Source organism: Passer domesticus, chromosome 10 (assembly GCF_036417665.1).
Source record: "Passer domesticus isolate bPasDom1 chromosome 10, bPasDom1.hap1, whole genome shotgun sequence".
NCBI lineage: Eukaryota > Metazoa > Chordata > Aves > Passeriformes > Passeridae > Passer > Passer domesticus.
In genome coordinates, this window is record NC_087483.1 from 19995233 (window position 1) to 20009535 (window position 14303).

General features: G+C 41.3%; 1 protein-coding gene and 1 long non-coding RNA gene across 7 annotated transcripts in view; one reads left to right on the forward strand and one right to left on the reverse strand.

Moving 5' to 3' along the window:
- LOC135308807 (uncharacterized) overlaps positions 1 to 14303 on the forward strand; it is a 420716-nt gene that overhangs the window by 170571 nt on the left and 235842 nt on the right. The gene's annotated exons all lie outside the window — the stretch shown is intronic.
- The window catches only part of UBE2E3 (ubiquitin conjugating enzyme E2 E3), a 55816-nt gene that overhangs the window by 14323 nt on the left and 27190 nt on the right, over positions 1 to 14303 (reverse strand). For 2 of the 5 annotated variants that reach the window (XM_064434281.1, XM_064434283.1), the window contains exon 5: positions 6177 to 6325. The exons of 2 other annotated variants lie outside the window; for them this stretch is intronic. In XM_064434281.1, the coding sequence (XP_064290351.1) occupies positions 6177 to 6325 (149 nt within the window). Of the gene's footprint in view, positions 1 to 6176; positions 6326 to 8821; positions 8845 to 14303 lie in introns of those variants that run through there. One more of the 5 variants, XM_064434285.1, reaches the window with a different exon arrangement.

Sequence of the window (14303 nt, forward strand, 5' to 3'; positions counted from 1 at the left end):
TCTTTTTTCACTGAAATGAACACCACAACTCTGGCTATGAGCTTTAAACTCTGCTTAGAGCAAAATGATGACAAGCTTCACATTCTGTGCAGGGGACAAGTTTATCATTGCTGACAATTTTTACATATCTCATTTATTATTTGATATTAATTGCTTCGTGGTGCTGAGCAAGTTGAGAAGTAACCAGCGACTGCTGCCAAGACTCCTGGAAGCAGCAGCTGGCTGCAGACTGGCTTGGATGCCAGCACCAGCACAAGAACTGCTGCAGTGGGGAGGAAGGCAAAAGTGGGGGCTGCAGCAGCTCAACCCAAACTGGCTTAACACATGCTGGAATTACACTCTGCATGTGCAGCTCCAGAGCTACAGCAGGGATAAAGTCAGGGCTCAGGATCCTCTCTCTGACACTGTTCCACAATGTTCATGTAGTATGGGAGTTGTAGAGTGACCCAACATTATGGGCATTATGGGCATATGGCCCTGTACCAGGACAGGGCAGGCTCCATTTGGGTTCTGAAACATTAGCCACACAATGTCCACTTCACTGGTTAAATAGGAGTGCTTGGAGAGTTTCAAAACAAATCAGCTGAGGATAAGAATCTGTTTTGTGTAATGCAGAACTGGAGACAGATGAAGCAACACTTGGTACAGAGAATATATAAATGTAATTTGTGGATAAAAAGCATTAAAATACCCTGGGAATACCAACCTTAGTTCCAAAAGCAGAGCAATTCAAAGGAATAGAGAAAGCATCATGCATACAAATACACATAAATCAATGTCTGATATGAATTTATTTTGCTCCACAAAAGTGTTCTATACTAAATAAAAATGTGAAGATAATAATTTCAGGGGAAAGAAAGGTCAATAATCATCTAAGTGAAACAAGCCTCACCTAGTAAAATCTGTTTATTGAAAATCCAGATCCAGCCCAACTATTGCTTTCTCTACCAATAATAATTTCATATTCAAAGCAAATATTTTCTGTGGATATAGCTGTAGTGTAAGGAGCAGAGAGTGTACCCCTCTCTAAGGGTACTCCACTGCTTAGGACAAGCTAGGGAATTTGTGACCCCCATGGAATTCTGCTGTTGAGCTTGGACCACTGGAACCCCTGGACTAAGACATGCTGGAACTCCATTGTGAGAAAAGTCATTTTCTCTCACAGCCCAGACTCAAGGCAGCTGTTGGGAAGTGTCATTTTACCGCCTGCAGCAGATACAGAAGCTCAGACCCTGGGCAAATCAAAAGCACATGGACAGCACAGACACTGGGTGCTAAATCCTTCTTTCCAATGGCTCAGGCAGCTGCTCCAGTCGCACCACATTCAGGAATTAGATACTGCTACAACACAGACATGGAATGGCTGTGATCTTAAGAAAAAAAGGCTCACGCTGTGTATGGTTTTTATTTGAAGCTATAAGCATGATTTATCAGTGGAGATAATGTCTACTGCACCAAAATTCATCAGGTTATATACAAATTAAGTATAATCTCTTCCAACATGTCCTAATATTATATATTCATACGTAACTCTACTTCCTTCATATTTTCAGTCAGTTTAATTTAGTGAACATCATTAACCACACATTGGCTTACATTTGCAATCTAGGAAAAGTAATTTTCTTTCTGATAACAAATCTCAATAAAACTCTTTCTCTGCTGCAAATGCCTAATTTTTAAGTAGTGCACTGCTATAAAATCAGCTTAAGACAGGCTGTCTGCTCATTGCACTTAATGGACTCAGAGCTGAAAAGATAAACATTTTTACTAGTAGTGAGTGTGCTGGGACTGCCTGCTGATGTTTAGATGGTAAAATATTTGTAAAAAAAAAAAAGAAGTAGTAAATATATCATTTTGGTTTTGACCACTTTTACTGCAGATATCTAAGACAAGATCAATATCCTGTTTTACACAAAGAATAATAAACATGACAGGGCAATGACTTGATGAAAGTACCTGCACAGGTAAGGGGCAGAACAGGGTACAGCAGCAGTCTCCCAAGTGTCTGACAAGTAACCAAAGCACTGGGTCTCAGCAATTCCCATTCAGTGCTTGAAGGTTTATACATCTGAACGTCAGAAACCCCACAAACATCCCTTATCCTTTAACCAGGTGTAGATAAGTGCTCCCAAGAGACAACTTACAAAACTAACTCAAACGGCAAGTTTTCTTTCTTGCTTAAATTTTCCTTAATCAAACAAACAAACAAACAACAAAAAAAAAACCCCACAAACAATAAAAACAAACAAAAAATCCCCCAAAAAACCCCCACAACAGTGCTGGAAACTAACAATAGTAGTAGTAATAATAACAACAACAATAATAATAATAACAAAAGGATCAAGCTCTGGCCTGGCTCCAGGTGCCTTGCACCTGAGCGTGCTACCTTACTTCCCTGGAGAAGGGTGCCAGGTGCCAGCTCCAACAGCAGTGCCAAGCCTCTTTGGCATTTTGGGCTGGGCAGGGGAGTAACCAGCCAGTCACACTCCAGCACCTCCCAGCTGTGGTGCAGCCACTGGGGAGCACAGCAAGCTGCTGGGGGCAGACTGACACATTGACTCAGGCAGAGAAAGCCATAAAGAACTCTTTGATAGCTTCTTCCCTTTCCCCACTGTGCCAAGCAAATGCCAGAACAGAAGACAATCCTGCAATGGGAGAAATGCTGGACTTTTTTTTGGTAGGAGTTAGTTTTCCAAAGGGGTAGTCATAAAGTCATAAAGCTTTCAATAGGCCACTGATAATTTGTGAACACAAAGATCCAGCTTTTCAGAGTCAGGCTTCATCTCACCCCTGTTCTCCATTCACCAAGCAGCAGCAGCTTTCACAGGGCAGGACTCCATAAGAACTGGAAGCTAATTACCAGATGTCTTGGAAATCTTTCCAATCTGCACAGCTTCATCCAGTTTCCAATGCTTAGCATTAGCTCTTTTGGAACCTCTTCATCCTTATTTTGTGTAACAAATTTTCAACAAGGCAGGAGTTCTTTGTTCTCTCCTAATAAAACAACCTAAAATGTTAACACTTCAGCATGAAACTAATGAACTAAATGCACTTTTCTAGAGATCTGAGCAGACATACGAGCATTTCCAGATTTATGTGAAAACATTTTTTTTCTGGAAGAAGTCCTTTAGGCTGTGTTTTTAAAATAGCTTCAGAACAACAAAAATTAATACAAACAACAGTTGTAAATTATCCGTGTTTTGCCAAACATATGGCCACTCAAGTGCTGCCACTATCCACTTATTGAGGATAACCCAAAATAAAATCTTATAGGGGGATGAAAAGAGAACCAAGGACCAAGTCAGACATTTACTTAGATGCAACAGCTTCGTCCACAACATTTTACTGCAAATAAATGATAGTGGCAATGCAGAGCACTGAGCATTCAAGTCGACAACTTAGAAGGATGGAAATTATTTTAAAATGTCTCCTCTTGGGGGATATAGTGAAAAAGATGAAGAGTTGATTGAATGTTTCTGTTCCTGCAGTACTGCTGACACAGGAGACCGTCAGTTTGATACAACCTATTTCACAGGGATACTTACCAAGTAACTGGATGGATTCTGTACAAAGTGGGAATATAGACCCCAATATAGACCCCATTCACATGAATCCTCCAGCTGGCAGAATTGGGAGGGCTTTCAAACACCACAGAAAGCAGCTGGCAGCATCTCTGTATGTGCAGCTGATTGCAAAGCAAATGTCTGACCATGCTCTTACTGTGCTATGGAAGGGGACGTAGTAGGAAATGTATCCTATGCCCAGAGCCAAGAGGAATGGGTGACACACAGATTTTTGATAGCTGTACGATGGCAATGTCCTGTTTAACATCAACATTGCTTTATTCTTTGGACAAAAGAGTTTTCACCTTGGGCAAAACACAAAGACTGCTGAATGCCACCTGTAGAAAGACTGTCATGACTAAAATTGGAAGCAATACCTTCACTTTTATTTTGTACAAATTCTACCCTGTGGATGTTGTCAATTACATACTATAAATATAAGTAAACTTTATCAGCAGTCATTTTTAAATGTATTTCGGTGCATGCATTTTAGGTAATAAGCCTACAACACTCTGTACTCCTTGAAGACTGAAGGTCATCTGCTACAAGCATCATCTTACCTCCCTTCCCCAAAATACTAACTTAAGTACCAAAAATACGGTTCTTAGCAGATGATAGTCAAAACCATTCAGAAACATCAACGTCCCAAACCATGTGATACATAAATCACAATCATAATTTGAGCTGGTTTTTGAAGGAAACACTAATATTCACTGAAAAAACTCTGTGACTAAAAGGAAGTGGCAAACATAGAATTAGCTGTGTTCACATGTGGATGACTATCCAGGAAGATTGTGATGACACGAAGCTGCCCTTTTAGCAGGCACAGAATGACATAATCCCTCTGTTTCTGGCATTGCCCAAGCAGCAAAACTTGGAAATGACTGGCCCCTTCTACTACAAGTTACATCCTCTGTGCCTTTGGGAGAAAGGAAGAAGCCCCATCCATTCAAGGCAGTGCTGCTCCTGAGCTACACAGCTGTGATCAACTCAAGGCCAACATGGGCTTCCACATGGGAGTCAAAAGTGTAATGCTAAAGTAGCAACACTGTTTTTTTTCAACCAGACTAAAAGTAAAAAACTGTTTAGAATATATTCTATGAAGAGAAGTACTGCAAAATGTGGTACTATTCTCCTGCTGACAGTCAACGCTGAACTGATCTATCAGTCATTTCTGACTTTTTCCACAAGCTTTCCTTGTCAATTTTGGCAATCCTTGGCAGCTTTCAGGAGCCCATCCTAAGTTTTTGCATATTTAAAAACAAAGAAAAGATTTACACCATTTTCCTTTAGGGCACTTGGCTCCCCAAGCTATCCTGAATACCTTAAACACTTATGTGAGTCGTCTTCTTTTTTAAATGTTAACAAAATTCAGTCGTTATAACAGCAATTTTATGAGTGTGGCTTTTTTAAAAGATAGATCACCTAGCATGCTCTGAAGCAGTCAGTCTACAACACTTTCACATGCCTTTCAAACACTTCAGAACTTGCACCTCCCTTTCAAGATCTGCCCTGGAGAGACCTCCAGCACCTGGCATGACCTCAATAACCAGTGACTCATCTGAGCCATGGAAGATGCAGCAATCCATGCCTTATGCAGGGCGTTAAACCACTCAAGGTATAAAGAAAGTAATTAGCAGTATGAAGTGGAACATGTCATGGTGATATATTTTTGATGATGCTTCTTTGTGTTCCTCTTTCCCTTTTGAAACCTTTATATATACTCTGCAGATTGGCATTTCTGTGCTTCTTGGATCAACTTAGCGGTTATGCAAAGCCTTCCTACGAACAAGAATTACATTAGTCACTTAAAAATCAACTGCCTACACAGTCATAAACTAATCCACTCAGCTCAATTATATTTGAGCTACAGATCCTGACCAGACCTGCAGTGTGATGTGGGGAGAACTTTGTGGAGCACTGAAAAGGGTGAACCTGCCAGACTCTGGAGAGAGAGTGCCATTGGGATGCCTCTTGGAGACCCTCCCCACACAACAGGAATGGGGCAGCAAGGACCCACCTTGCAAATATCCCAGTCTTCAAAATCCCTAATGCTCTGAGTCAGGCTCCATCCTCAAACCCAAATAGGAGCCAGGAGGCAATTTTGCTGGCACTTCCAATAAAGTGCTGCCTAACAAAGAGGCACAGGCTGGATTTTAGCTTCTGAATGGTCTCTGGGCACAGCTCCAAGCAGCAGATCATAGTCAAGGAAAAAGGTGAAGCAGGAATGGCTAAGGGCTGTATCTAAACAACATGGTACATTTGATATGCCAAGCACAAATAATCTAAACATAGCTGTCTATCTGGCATCAGAAAGCAGCCAACAGAGAAATAAATCCCAGCTTTTAAACACTGACTTGCCTCCAGCTTTATCTACTTGTTGATTGACTAATTTTGACAAGTTTGGTCCACAGAACTAATGTACCATTTCTGCAGACTGTATGTTTCCAGCCTCCTTATAGTTCAAATTTTCAAGCTCTTTACACCTTCCCACTCTATTCACAGCCTTCTCAACCTCTCTTCAGGAATGCAAGGAAAAAGTATGTCTTCACAAAAACTCAGCCAGCAGAGACTGACTGTGGTTCTCCCAGAATGTGCATACGTTTTCTCTACCTCTCTTCCTCCATCTGGCTCAGCTGAATGCCTCCCATCTCTTCCAAAAAGATCTTCTGCCCTTTCCTTGAATAAGCCCCTAGTAATCCTTCTGTCACTCTTCTTACAATGAAGGCAATCCTCATCCCATGAAGACAAAATTCCTTTTCCTAGACAATCCCTCAGATTCAAAGAAGAAACATTAATTATAAATGACATAGTTACATGCTTCCTATCTGTTGAAAATACATATCAGACACACAGCAATACCAAAGTGTCATTCACCATCACTGATTCCAACTTGCTTGAATTACTCACCTTAGACTCATATTCAAACTGGAGGAGTTTTATTTACAAAACTTTACTTCTGAGCATGCCATACAACTAACAGCAACTACTGAGAACTAGAGCATTTTTTCTTCCTGAATTTCTAGTCAAATGATCCTCTTTTTCTGTAGTTGTGTGAATCAATGCTCACAGCTTATTGTGGACAACCAAAAAAACACAGCTGAAATATTAATAATAAATTTATTTTGTTACCTCGCTGGCTAGAGGATCCCAAAACCACACTGGGTGGCAGACACCCAAAATGAGGGTGCAGGCACCGTCAGGCTCAGCCCAATCCCAGGCAGGGCATCAGGGCTGCTGTTTGCACCCATCTATCAAAGGGCCACGCATGCATGGGTTAACACCATGCTGTGATTTTCCTCTCTGCTTTTTATGATCTCTGTTTTGATCTCTCTCCCAAGACAGGGAGCTCAAGCATGTCTGGGAGAGGGCCTCCAAGTTTCTGTAAACACCTGTGTGTTATCTCTACACAGAAATTCCTCTTCTCAAACAGACAAAGGATAAACAGCAGTAGGCATAATATATGGTTTCCCACACTGTTATTCTCCAGGCTGTGGCATTCTCAGCTGCAAGGTCACTTGATGGAATCTACCATCCTCTGTGCCATTCTTCCACTTTCAACCCTTCCCTCCCCACACTGGCAAAATACTTCTTAGCTGGTTTATGTCTGCTGTGTAATATGAAAATAATAATGTTTTTACTATAAATTAGGTCTAAAGAGGATGAGTCTAAACAGCCTCTAGCTGTTTGCATCTTAATCTCAAAACTATATCCATGCAAATCTGCTGCAGTTACCTGAAATACTTTGATCTGTTAACAGTGTTTGCATTCCTCCTGTCAACATTTATTTTTCCTCAAAAGCCTTTATTTTAAATCTAGAAATATTCCAATAGTAAGGAATAAAAAAGGAAAAGGAAAATGAAAATGACAAGGAAATATTAGAGAAGATGATTAAATATTCATAAACTAGGTAATGCTAAATTCAAAGTTACACATGTCAACTTTAAGTCTAAACTCTCCTATAAGTTCCTGACATTCCCTTTAACTGCCTGACTGTACACTCTGTCTTATATAATGTTCCACAATTTCAGAGACAGCACCTATTAGTAAGACAAATATTTTGTACCTATAACATACACAGCAAACTGTCTATACCCAGCTTCCTGCCAGTCAAAATACCAAAATACCAGAGAACAGCTATGGCTCACATGCCAAGCTGAGTTCACCACTAACATCCCCTGAGAGAATTATGAGGGTAACTGCTAAAAGGAATTACATGTTATATAACCGTTAACTTTGATAAGCAAGAAAAAGTCTTGGAGAATAGCAGGGCCTTTTTGCTAGGAAAGATATCAAATTAATGCCAGTGTCATAACAGAAGAATGAGGCAAATACACAAGAAATAAAATATAACGGGATGTATTAAATGCACATGAAAACAGGCAAAACCAGCATCCTCAATTTGAAAAACAAACAGAAATTTAAAGCAACTCTACAGTACAAGACAGTAGTATGTACAATTTTAGAGATTCTGCAATCAGCCTGTTTGCCATAAAAATACATGTACACATTCAGATTTGCAATTGTTTTACACTTGGGTATTTGCAAAGTTGTCCAAGCAGCAGCAGCAGCTGCATTCTTTCTGAATTTAGTACTCCAAATCCTCATTTTTTTGTACGAAAGCCTAAAAGTGGTAAGACATAAAAAAATCCTCTGATTTCTTCACAGTCAGTTCTCAGCCGAATACGCTGAGAGTTTCCGTGCTTGCTCTCAGCTCCCTGACCACAATGCTTGCCCTGCACAGGGCTGCTTCCCTGCCTCCTGCTTTCTTTCAGATACACGACACTGATATTATTTTTCTACAACTTGTATCTAAATCAGAGCTTGAGATGATACATGGCAATACTCAAATATTCACAAAAAGACAAAGGATTGAATAATTTACTCTGCAGACCCCCACCTGTGAGAATGTTTTTCATCTGTAAAGACATTATCTTATCTACTCTCTGTCTCAATAAACAAAACTGTAAACAGACCTTTTTCTAAAACACATAACAGAAACATTTGATTTCTTTTGATTTAGTTTTCTCAAATACTTCACTTTTACTTTAGCTGAAGACTTAGATTCAAAACATAGCTGCATTACTGAAGAAGACAAAAAATGATCCCAGCAGTAGCACATCTGAACTAAAACAACTCTCCCTGAAAGACAAAGAAAGTTCTTCACGTGCTTGAGGCTGGATATCCCAGTCTTGCTGCTCAGACACACCCACAGAAGACACACTGGCAAAAGCACACACAGCACAGTTAAAACTTACAGAAACATTCTCAGGAATTTCTGCACAGCTACTGAATTATGACTGGATCCTTCAAGAATGATCAGGCTCCAGCAGCCTCTCCAGAAACAAGCAACCAGAGTAAGGAGGAAAGAGCAGCAGGAAAACTCCACTGGTGTATGGTGTGCACACGTAATATAGAAAAATGTTAAAGTTCCCTTTCCCAAAACTCACCTCAGTGCCACACTCTGCTCTGGGAATAAATGACACACCAGTGCTGAGGGAGGCAGGAGCAGGAGTTCATGGTGACTTCATGAATGAAGTCTGGAAACAAGCCAGCTGAGTGCTGCATGAATCTGTTTCCCTGCCCAGCATAAGACAAGTGATGCTGAGAAGTTAAAGCTGTCTGTATGGTGTTTATTGGCCTCTGGGCCATGCACTACTCTGTAGCCGAGAGGCATTTTCCAGGTCAAATGCCATCTCCAGACTTCAACAGGTCCTACAGGTGTTGTAACAACAATAAGCCAGAAAGACCCAATGCCCAAAAACTAAACCTACAAATTCTATGCACTTGGCTGTTTTGTTTTGGTTTTTTTTTTTTTAATCACAGAAACATGAAAAACAAACTCTGCTGAGGTAGAGATTAATTTGGTATTTGATAAAGTAAACTGGACTCTATCAGTTGACTCACTGCATTCCAAGCCGCTGTTCATCAAATGGAGCTACTCACACAGGATTTTAAAGAAAGTAAAGTCTGGAAAGGGGTCAGTACTGTTCCCTCAGCCTGCCTCTGTACCTTCTGCACCAAAAGGATGGACAAGATGCCCTATACAAGAGCTGTTACTAGTCTTAGATGGGAACACCTGCTGAAGAAGAGGTTAAAGATGTCATTGCCCTGAGAGATGTACTACACACACAGGAACTAGCAACACCCAGTCTTAAATTTGACTCCAAGGCAACATTCAGCATCTTTTCTGTGTGCTGACACAACGTTAACTTTTGAAGCCTAATTATGATCATTGAGATTTCAATAAACTTACTCCACTGTTGAACAACAAACAGAAACATGTTATCAGGCAGGATTTGTTCAGAGCTGCCAAAGAGATGCTTGGCATGTCCCACTCCTCTGTTCCTTTCAGTGGGGCTGTTCCAGGACAAACACGCTTTCAGAAAAATTTAAATAGTCTGGAGCAGCTGGATGCAATCTTGATGCTTACTTAGAAGTGCAGCATAAAAAGCATGTCCAAAAATGAAACAAAAGCTGTGTGCTCAGGTCCAGACTTGTGGGAGGAATTCACATGAGTGCTGAGGAGCTGTCAGCAGAGCATCAGTGGGAACTTGTGGAAAGGAGTGGAGCAGAGAGGACCCTGTTCCCGGTGGTTATGGAAAGTCAGGCTCAGTTTTACTATCTGGGAAATGTAACAAATGCCAGCAACAGGAGGTCAACTAAATAAGAGTCTTAAAATGATAAATCAGATCAGAAAATACACAGTATTACCTTCTGTTCCTAGAGAGGTTAAGAGTTTATGTTGTCTGGAACAATTTTAGAAACATTCCATGCAGAACACACTACATGAGGAGATCCTATTGTCCCCTTTTCTAAAGATTTATCAGAGACCTTGATTAGCCTCAGGTAACCAGGGGATCTAGGTAGAGGAGCTGATTTCTCAGCCTGAAGCTGGACTACTCACTACCTATGTCAATGTGATGAGCAAGTTTAGCTCTTGAGCTGTTAATGGCTTTTAGTGGCAAATTCAAGAAACATGCAACAGGGCAGGAGAGAGGGAGGCAATAAAGGCTAATGAAGATCCAAAACTGAGGACATTTTCCTACCTAGAGGCTTTCTGGGTAGATACCCTCCCAAGTTTAATGCAGGAGGTTGAAAAGCTTTCAGCAGAGCTATTTTAATCTGCAGCACTTCACAGGATGCGTGCAGGGTATATAATGGTTGGTATGGAAATATTTTGCTGGCATAGGCTATGCAGAGAATTATTAAAATGAACAAGTGCATTCAGTCCTTTTGGCCAAATTCTGTTCTCAGTCTTGTCTGAGGCTCAACTAATGTCACTGATGTCACTAGAGTTGCTTTAAATAAATACAATGTATTATACTTTGGACACTAGGAAATGCTAGTAAGAATCAATTTACTTGGTTCAAAATTCATTAAAAAATAGCAATTTGCGCTTTTATCTAAGGCATAAAGTACACTTTAGTGTATATCTAATAAAATAAAAATAATTAACATTTAACAACTAACAACTAAATTATTAATACTGAAAATGTATAACCAATGAATTAGTTTAGTCAATGAATTAATAAACAATGTAAAATGAGGCAATAAAACTAAAAATTAATCAGACCTCCAGTGCTTTAGATAAAAATCTATTTATAATTTCTTCAGACTGTTTTACAGAAAAATCTTTAAGAACCTCTACACTCTCTCCAAATAAGATACAAAGTCTCTTAATATAAGATACAATCTCTTGGCATAAGAAACAAAATCTCTTCAGGTTAATTCACTGTTGTTCTGAGCAAGGGCAAACCCCACAATCTTATTATTTACTTGGTAAACAGATTAGATTCATATTCAGCTATGGCGTTATATATGCATGTGACAACTGCTGGCATATTGCTCTGCCAGTGCTTAAGAGTGTTTCTTTACCAGTTAAACAATCTTTCCAGAAATAAACACATATTTTTCTGTTATCACAAGCTATAAAGCAGTTCAAGAGCCTGAAATGATCTTTTCATTAGTTTGAGATGCTTAAGGATCTCAGTACTGAAACATCCCCAATAAGCCTTATGAGTCAGGAAGCTAATAAATCCTGCTCTCCCATTCCCCTAATGAGAATGCCTAATAAAAATGTAAACTAATTCTCTTGACTGCCACTATCCTGTCTACTGAATGAAATCTTCCTTTTCCTCACCATATATTTCTATAACTTTAAAGCTACAATATATTTACGGCTGTTTGAGATTACTCAGCCAATGCCACAAGCTGGCACTAGTTTCTTAACTTCCCTCATTTTTTTCCTTGGCTGAGGCCAGACAAGATCACCCGCCCTGCTAGTGAATCCATCCTCTTCAAGTCAATACTGTAATAACCTCAGCCAAGTCCATCCTCCATCAACAAAGCAATCACAAAGCCCTTAGCTTGCAATATTTCCTTGTTGGAGGTATACTTCAGTAAATTTGAATTATCCATTTGATTATAAACATTTATGGGTTTTTAAACTCAAATGAATATTAAATAGACTTAAACTGTGCTTTCCTTCCTCTCTCTGTAAATGTCTCCTTGTCCTCCTAATGCAAACAAATACAGACATTGCTTCTCCCCACAACATTTGTCACTGTTAGCAGCCAGGAGAACACTTCTGTCCCCAGTTCCACCTACACAGAGGTCCTTGCTGAGCCCTTTTCCTGCATTCCCAGGGTCTCTGCAGGGAAGTAAGAGCTCAAGCAAGCAAATTTACCTGTCCAGCAACAAAAAGAAGACAGTGGAGAATATTTCAGCTCATTTTATGCCAGACTTGGAAGCCAACTAAGAATTCCAGCAGGACCTCTGGACAATTTGAAAAGCTGCAAAAAACCAAAATAATCCTGAAGCCTTCAACTACAAGCCAGGAGTTAAAAGAGAGATTCAAGAAACCCTGTGATTATGCAGAAAAGCAAGTTATCTGGAGAATGGGTCAGGAAAGAGCTGAAACAGGCATCATTCTCACACATGGCCAGTAACTGCAAAGCAGAGCCATGCCACCCATAGCAGCCTTTTACCTCTCTCTGGTCTAAAGCAGGATCATGAGATGTCTTTAAGGCAGAGTTACCACGGTGGAAGCTGCCAGAGAGAACATGAAGAGGATGAGACTGTTGGAGAAGTGGGCTGCCTTTCAACACACAGTGCTGGAAGCAAAAGCAGGTTCCTTTGGTCCTGATCAGCCATTTAAATTGCTGTCAAGCCTTCTGCTAGGGAAGTGTTTCTCCAAGCTCTCTCCTGAGGGAATACATCTTACCAAGGGCCAAACAGGGAGAAGACTGCCAATCTACTCCTCCCCTCTGCAGACTGCTGCTCCTTGCACCATGGTGAGCACATGGAAATAAGTGCTAGGCCCTCAGCTACCTATGGACACAGAGGACATGGCTGGACAAACTGAACCTTTAGGTGTGCTTCTCCACACTTTTGTTGGGCGCTCTCCCTCCTACTACCTCACATTTGCCAAATCACAGGTTCAGAATGGACTGGCAGGCACCCAAGCTTGTTCCTGGCTCTCACAGGTCAAACTGCCAAAAGTACTTTCCCTGGACACAATGATCCTCCCCCTCCTTGTCTCACATCTAACAGGCTGAGTGTCTCCCTGGTCACAGAGAAGGCTCCCAGGCAGAGACGGTGTCTGGGAGCTCTGTGAACATCAAGGGAAAGCAGGAACTGAGCACCATTAACTCCTTTGTGCATTTGTACAATAGGAGTTAGACCACTTAGGAGACAGCCTCCTTATTTGTTTACTGTAAGGGGCCTAATGCATAATTAGGCAGAGGGCCCTGCCCTTCCAAGTCCCTCTTCCTTCAGCCTGTGCTCTAACCTTTAGATGAAAAACACACAGAAGAAGGGAACTTAGCATGTTTTGCCCATGTAATATAAGCAGGTCTGGTGGCATCCCTGTCTCCAAGGAGAGGATAGCAGCTGTCTTGCTGCTTCAACCTCCTGCTCCTGAGTTGATTCACACAGTGTTTGAAAAAAATAAAGTCACAACACAGTGGGTCAGAGCTGGGAGACAGGCCGAGCATCTTGTGCAAGTGACATTACACTGTTCTGCATACAAAATGTCCTGCATCATCCTGCATGAGACTCAAGTGTTTCCTCCTGACAAGCTCCAGTTGAACCTTCTAAGTAATGGGGTTTTTTTTAATTAAAAAAAAAAGAAAAAAAAAAAGAAAAAAATATTTTACTTGAGTATTGATGTTTTCCTGGAGTACTGGAAGATACAAAGCAAGGGAAGAGCTCCTTCTCAGAAAACATTCTGCCAGGACCCTCCTGTTGTCTTCTCCACACAAGTGCAGGGTGTGGAGGAAGTCCCCCTCAGGGGCACTGACCATCCTGCCTTTGCTGTTCTAGACTCTGCTGTACTAACACAGCTCCTCGCAGGATCCAGTGACAGTTCTGTACTGAAGGGCAGCCTTCAAGATGAACTTAGGCCAGCTGGTGTTCCTATACAGTATTCATGCCTCTGTGGAGATCTGCTTCTGGCACTGTGTCAGGCCTGGCAGCTCACCTGAGCCTTGTGCTCCTTGCCCTCCTGCCAGCAGCACAGGAAGGGGAGCTCACTGCAGCACTGCCTCAGCCCTGCTCCCAGTGCTGCCAGGCACACCCCCATTCATAGGGAGAGCACCTCCCAGAGCCAGCAGGAAACCAAGGCAGACCCCCTGGTAGATGTCCACTGCCTCCAAGTCTGGTCTATACTTTTCAAATATGCACATGACTCCATGCGAGAGCTCGCTGATACCACAGTGACCCTCCACACGGCCCTGC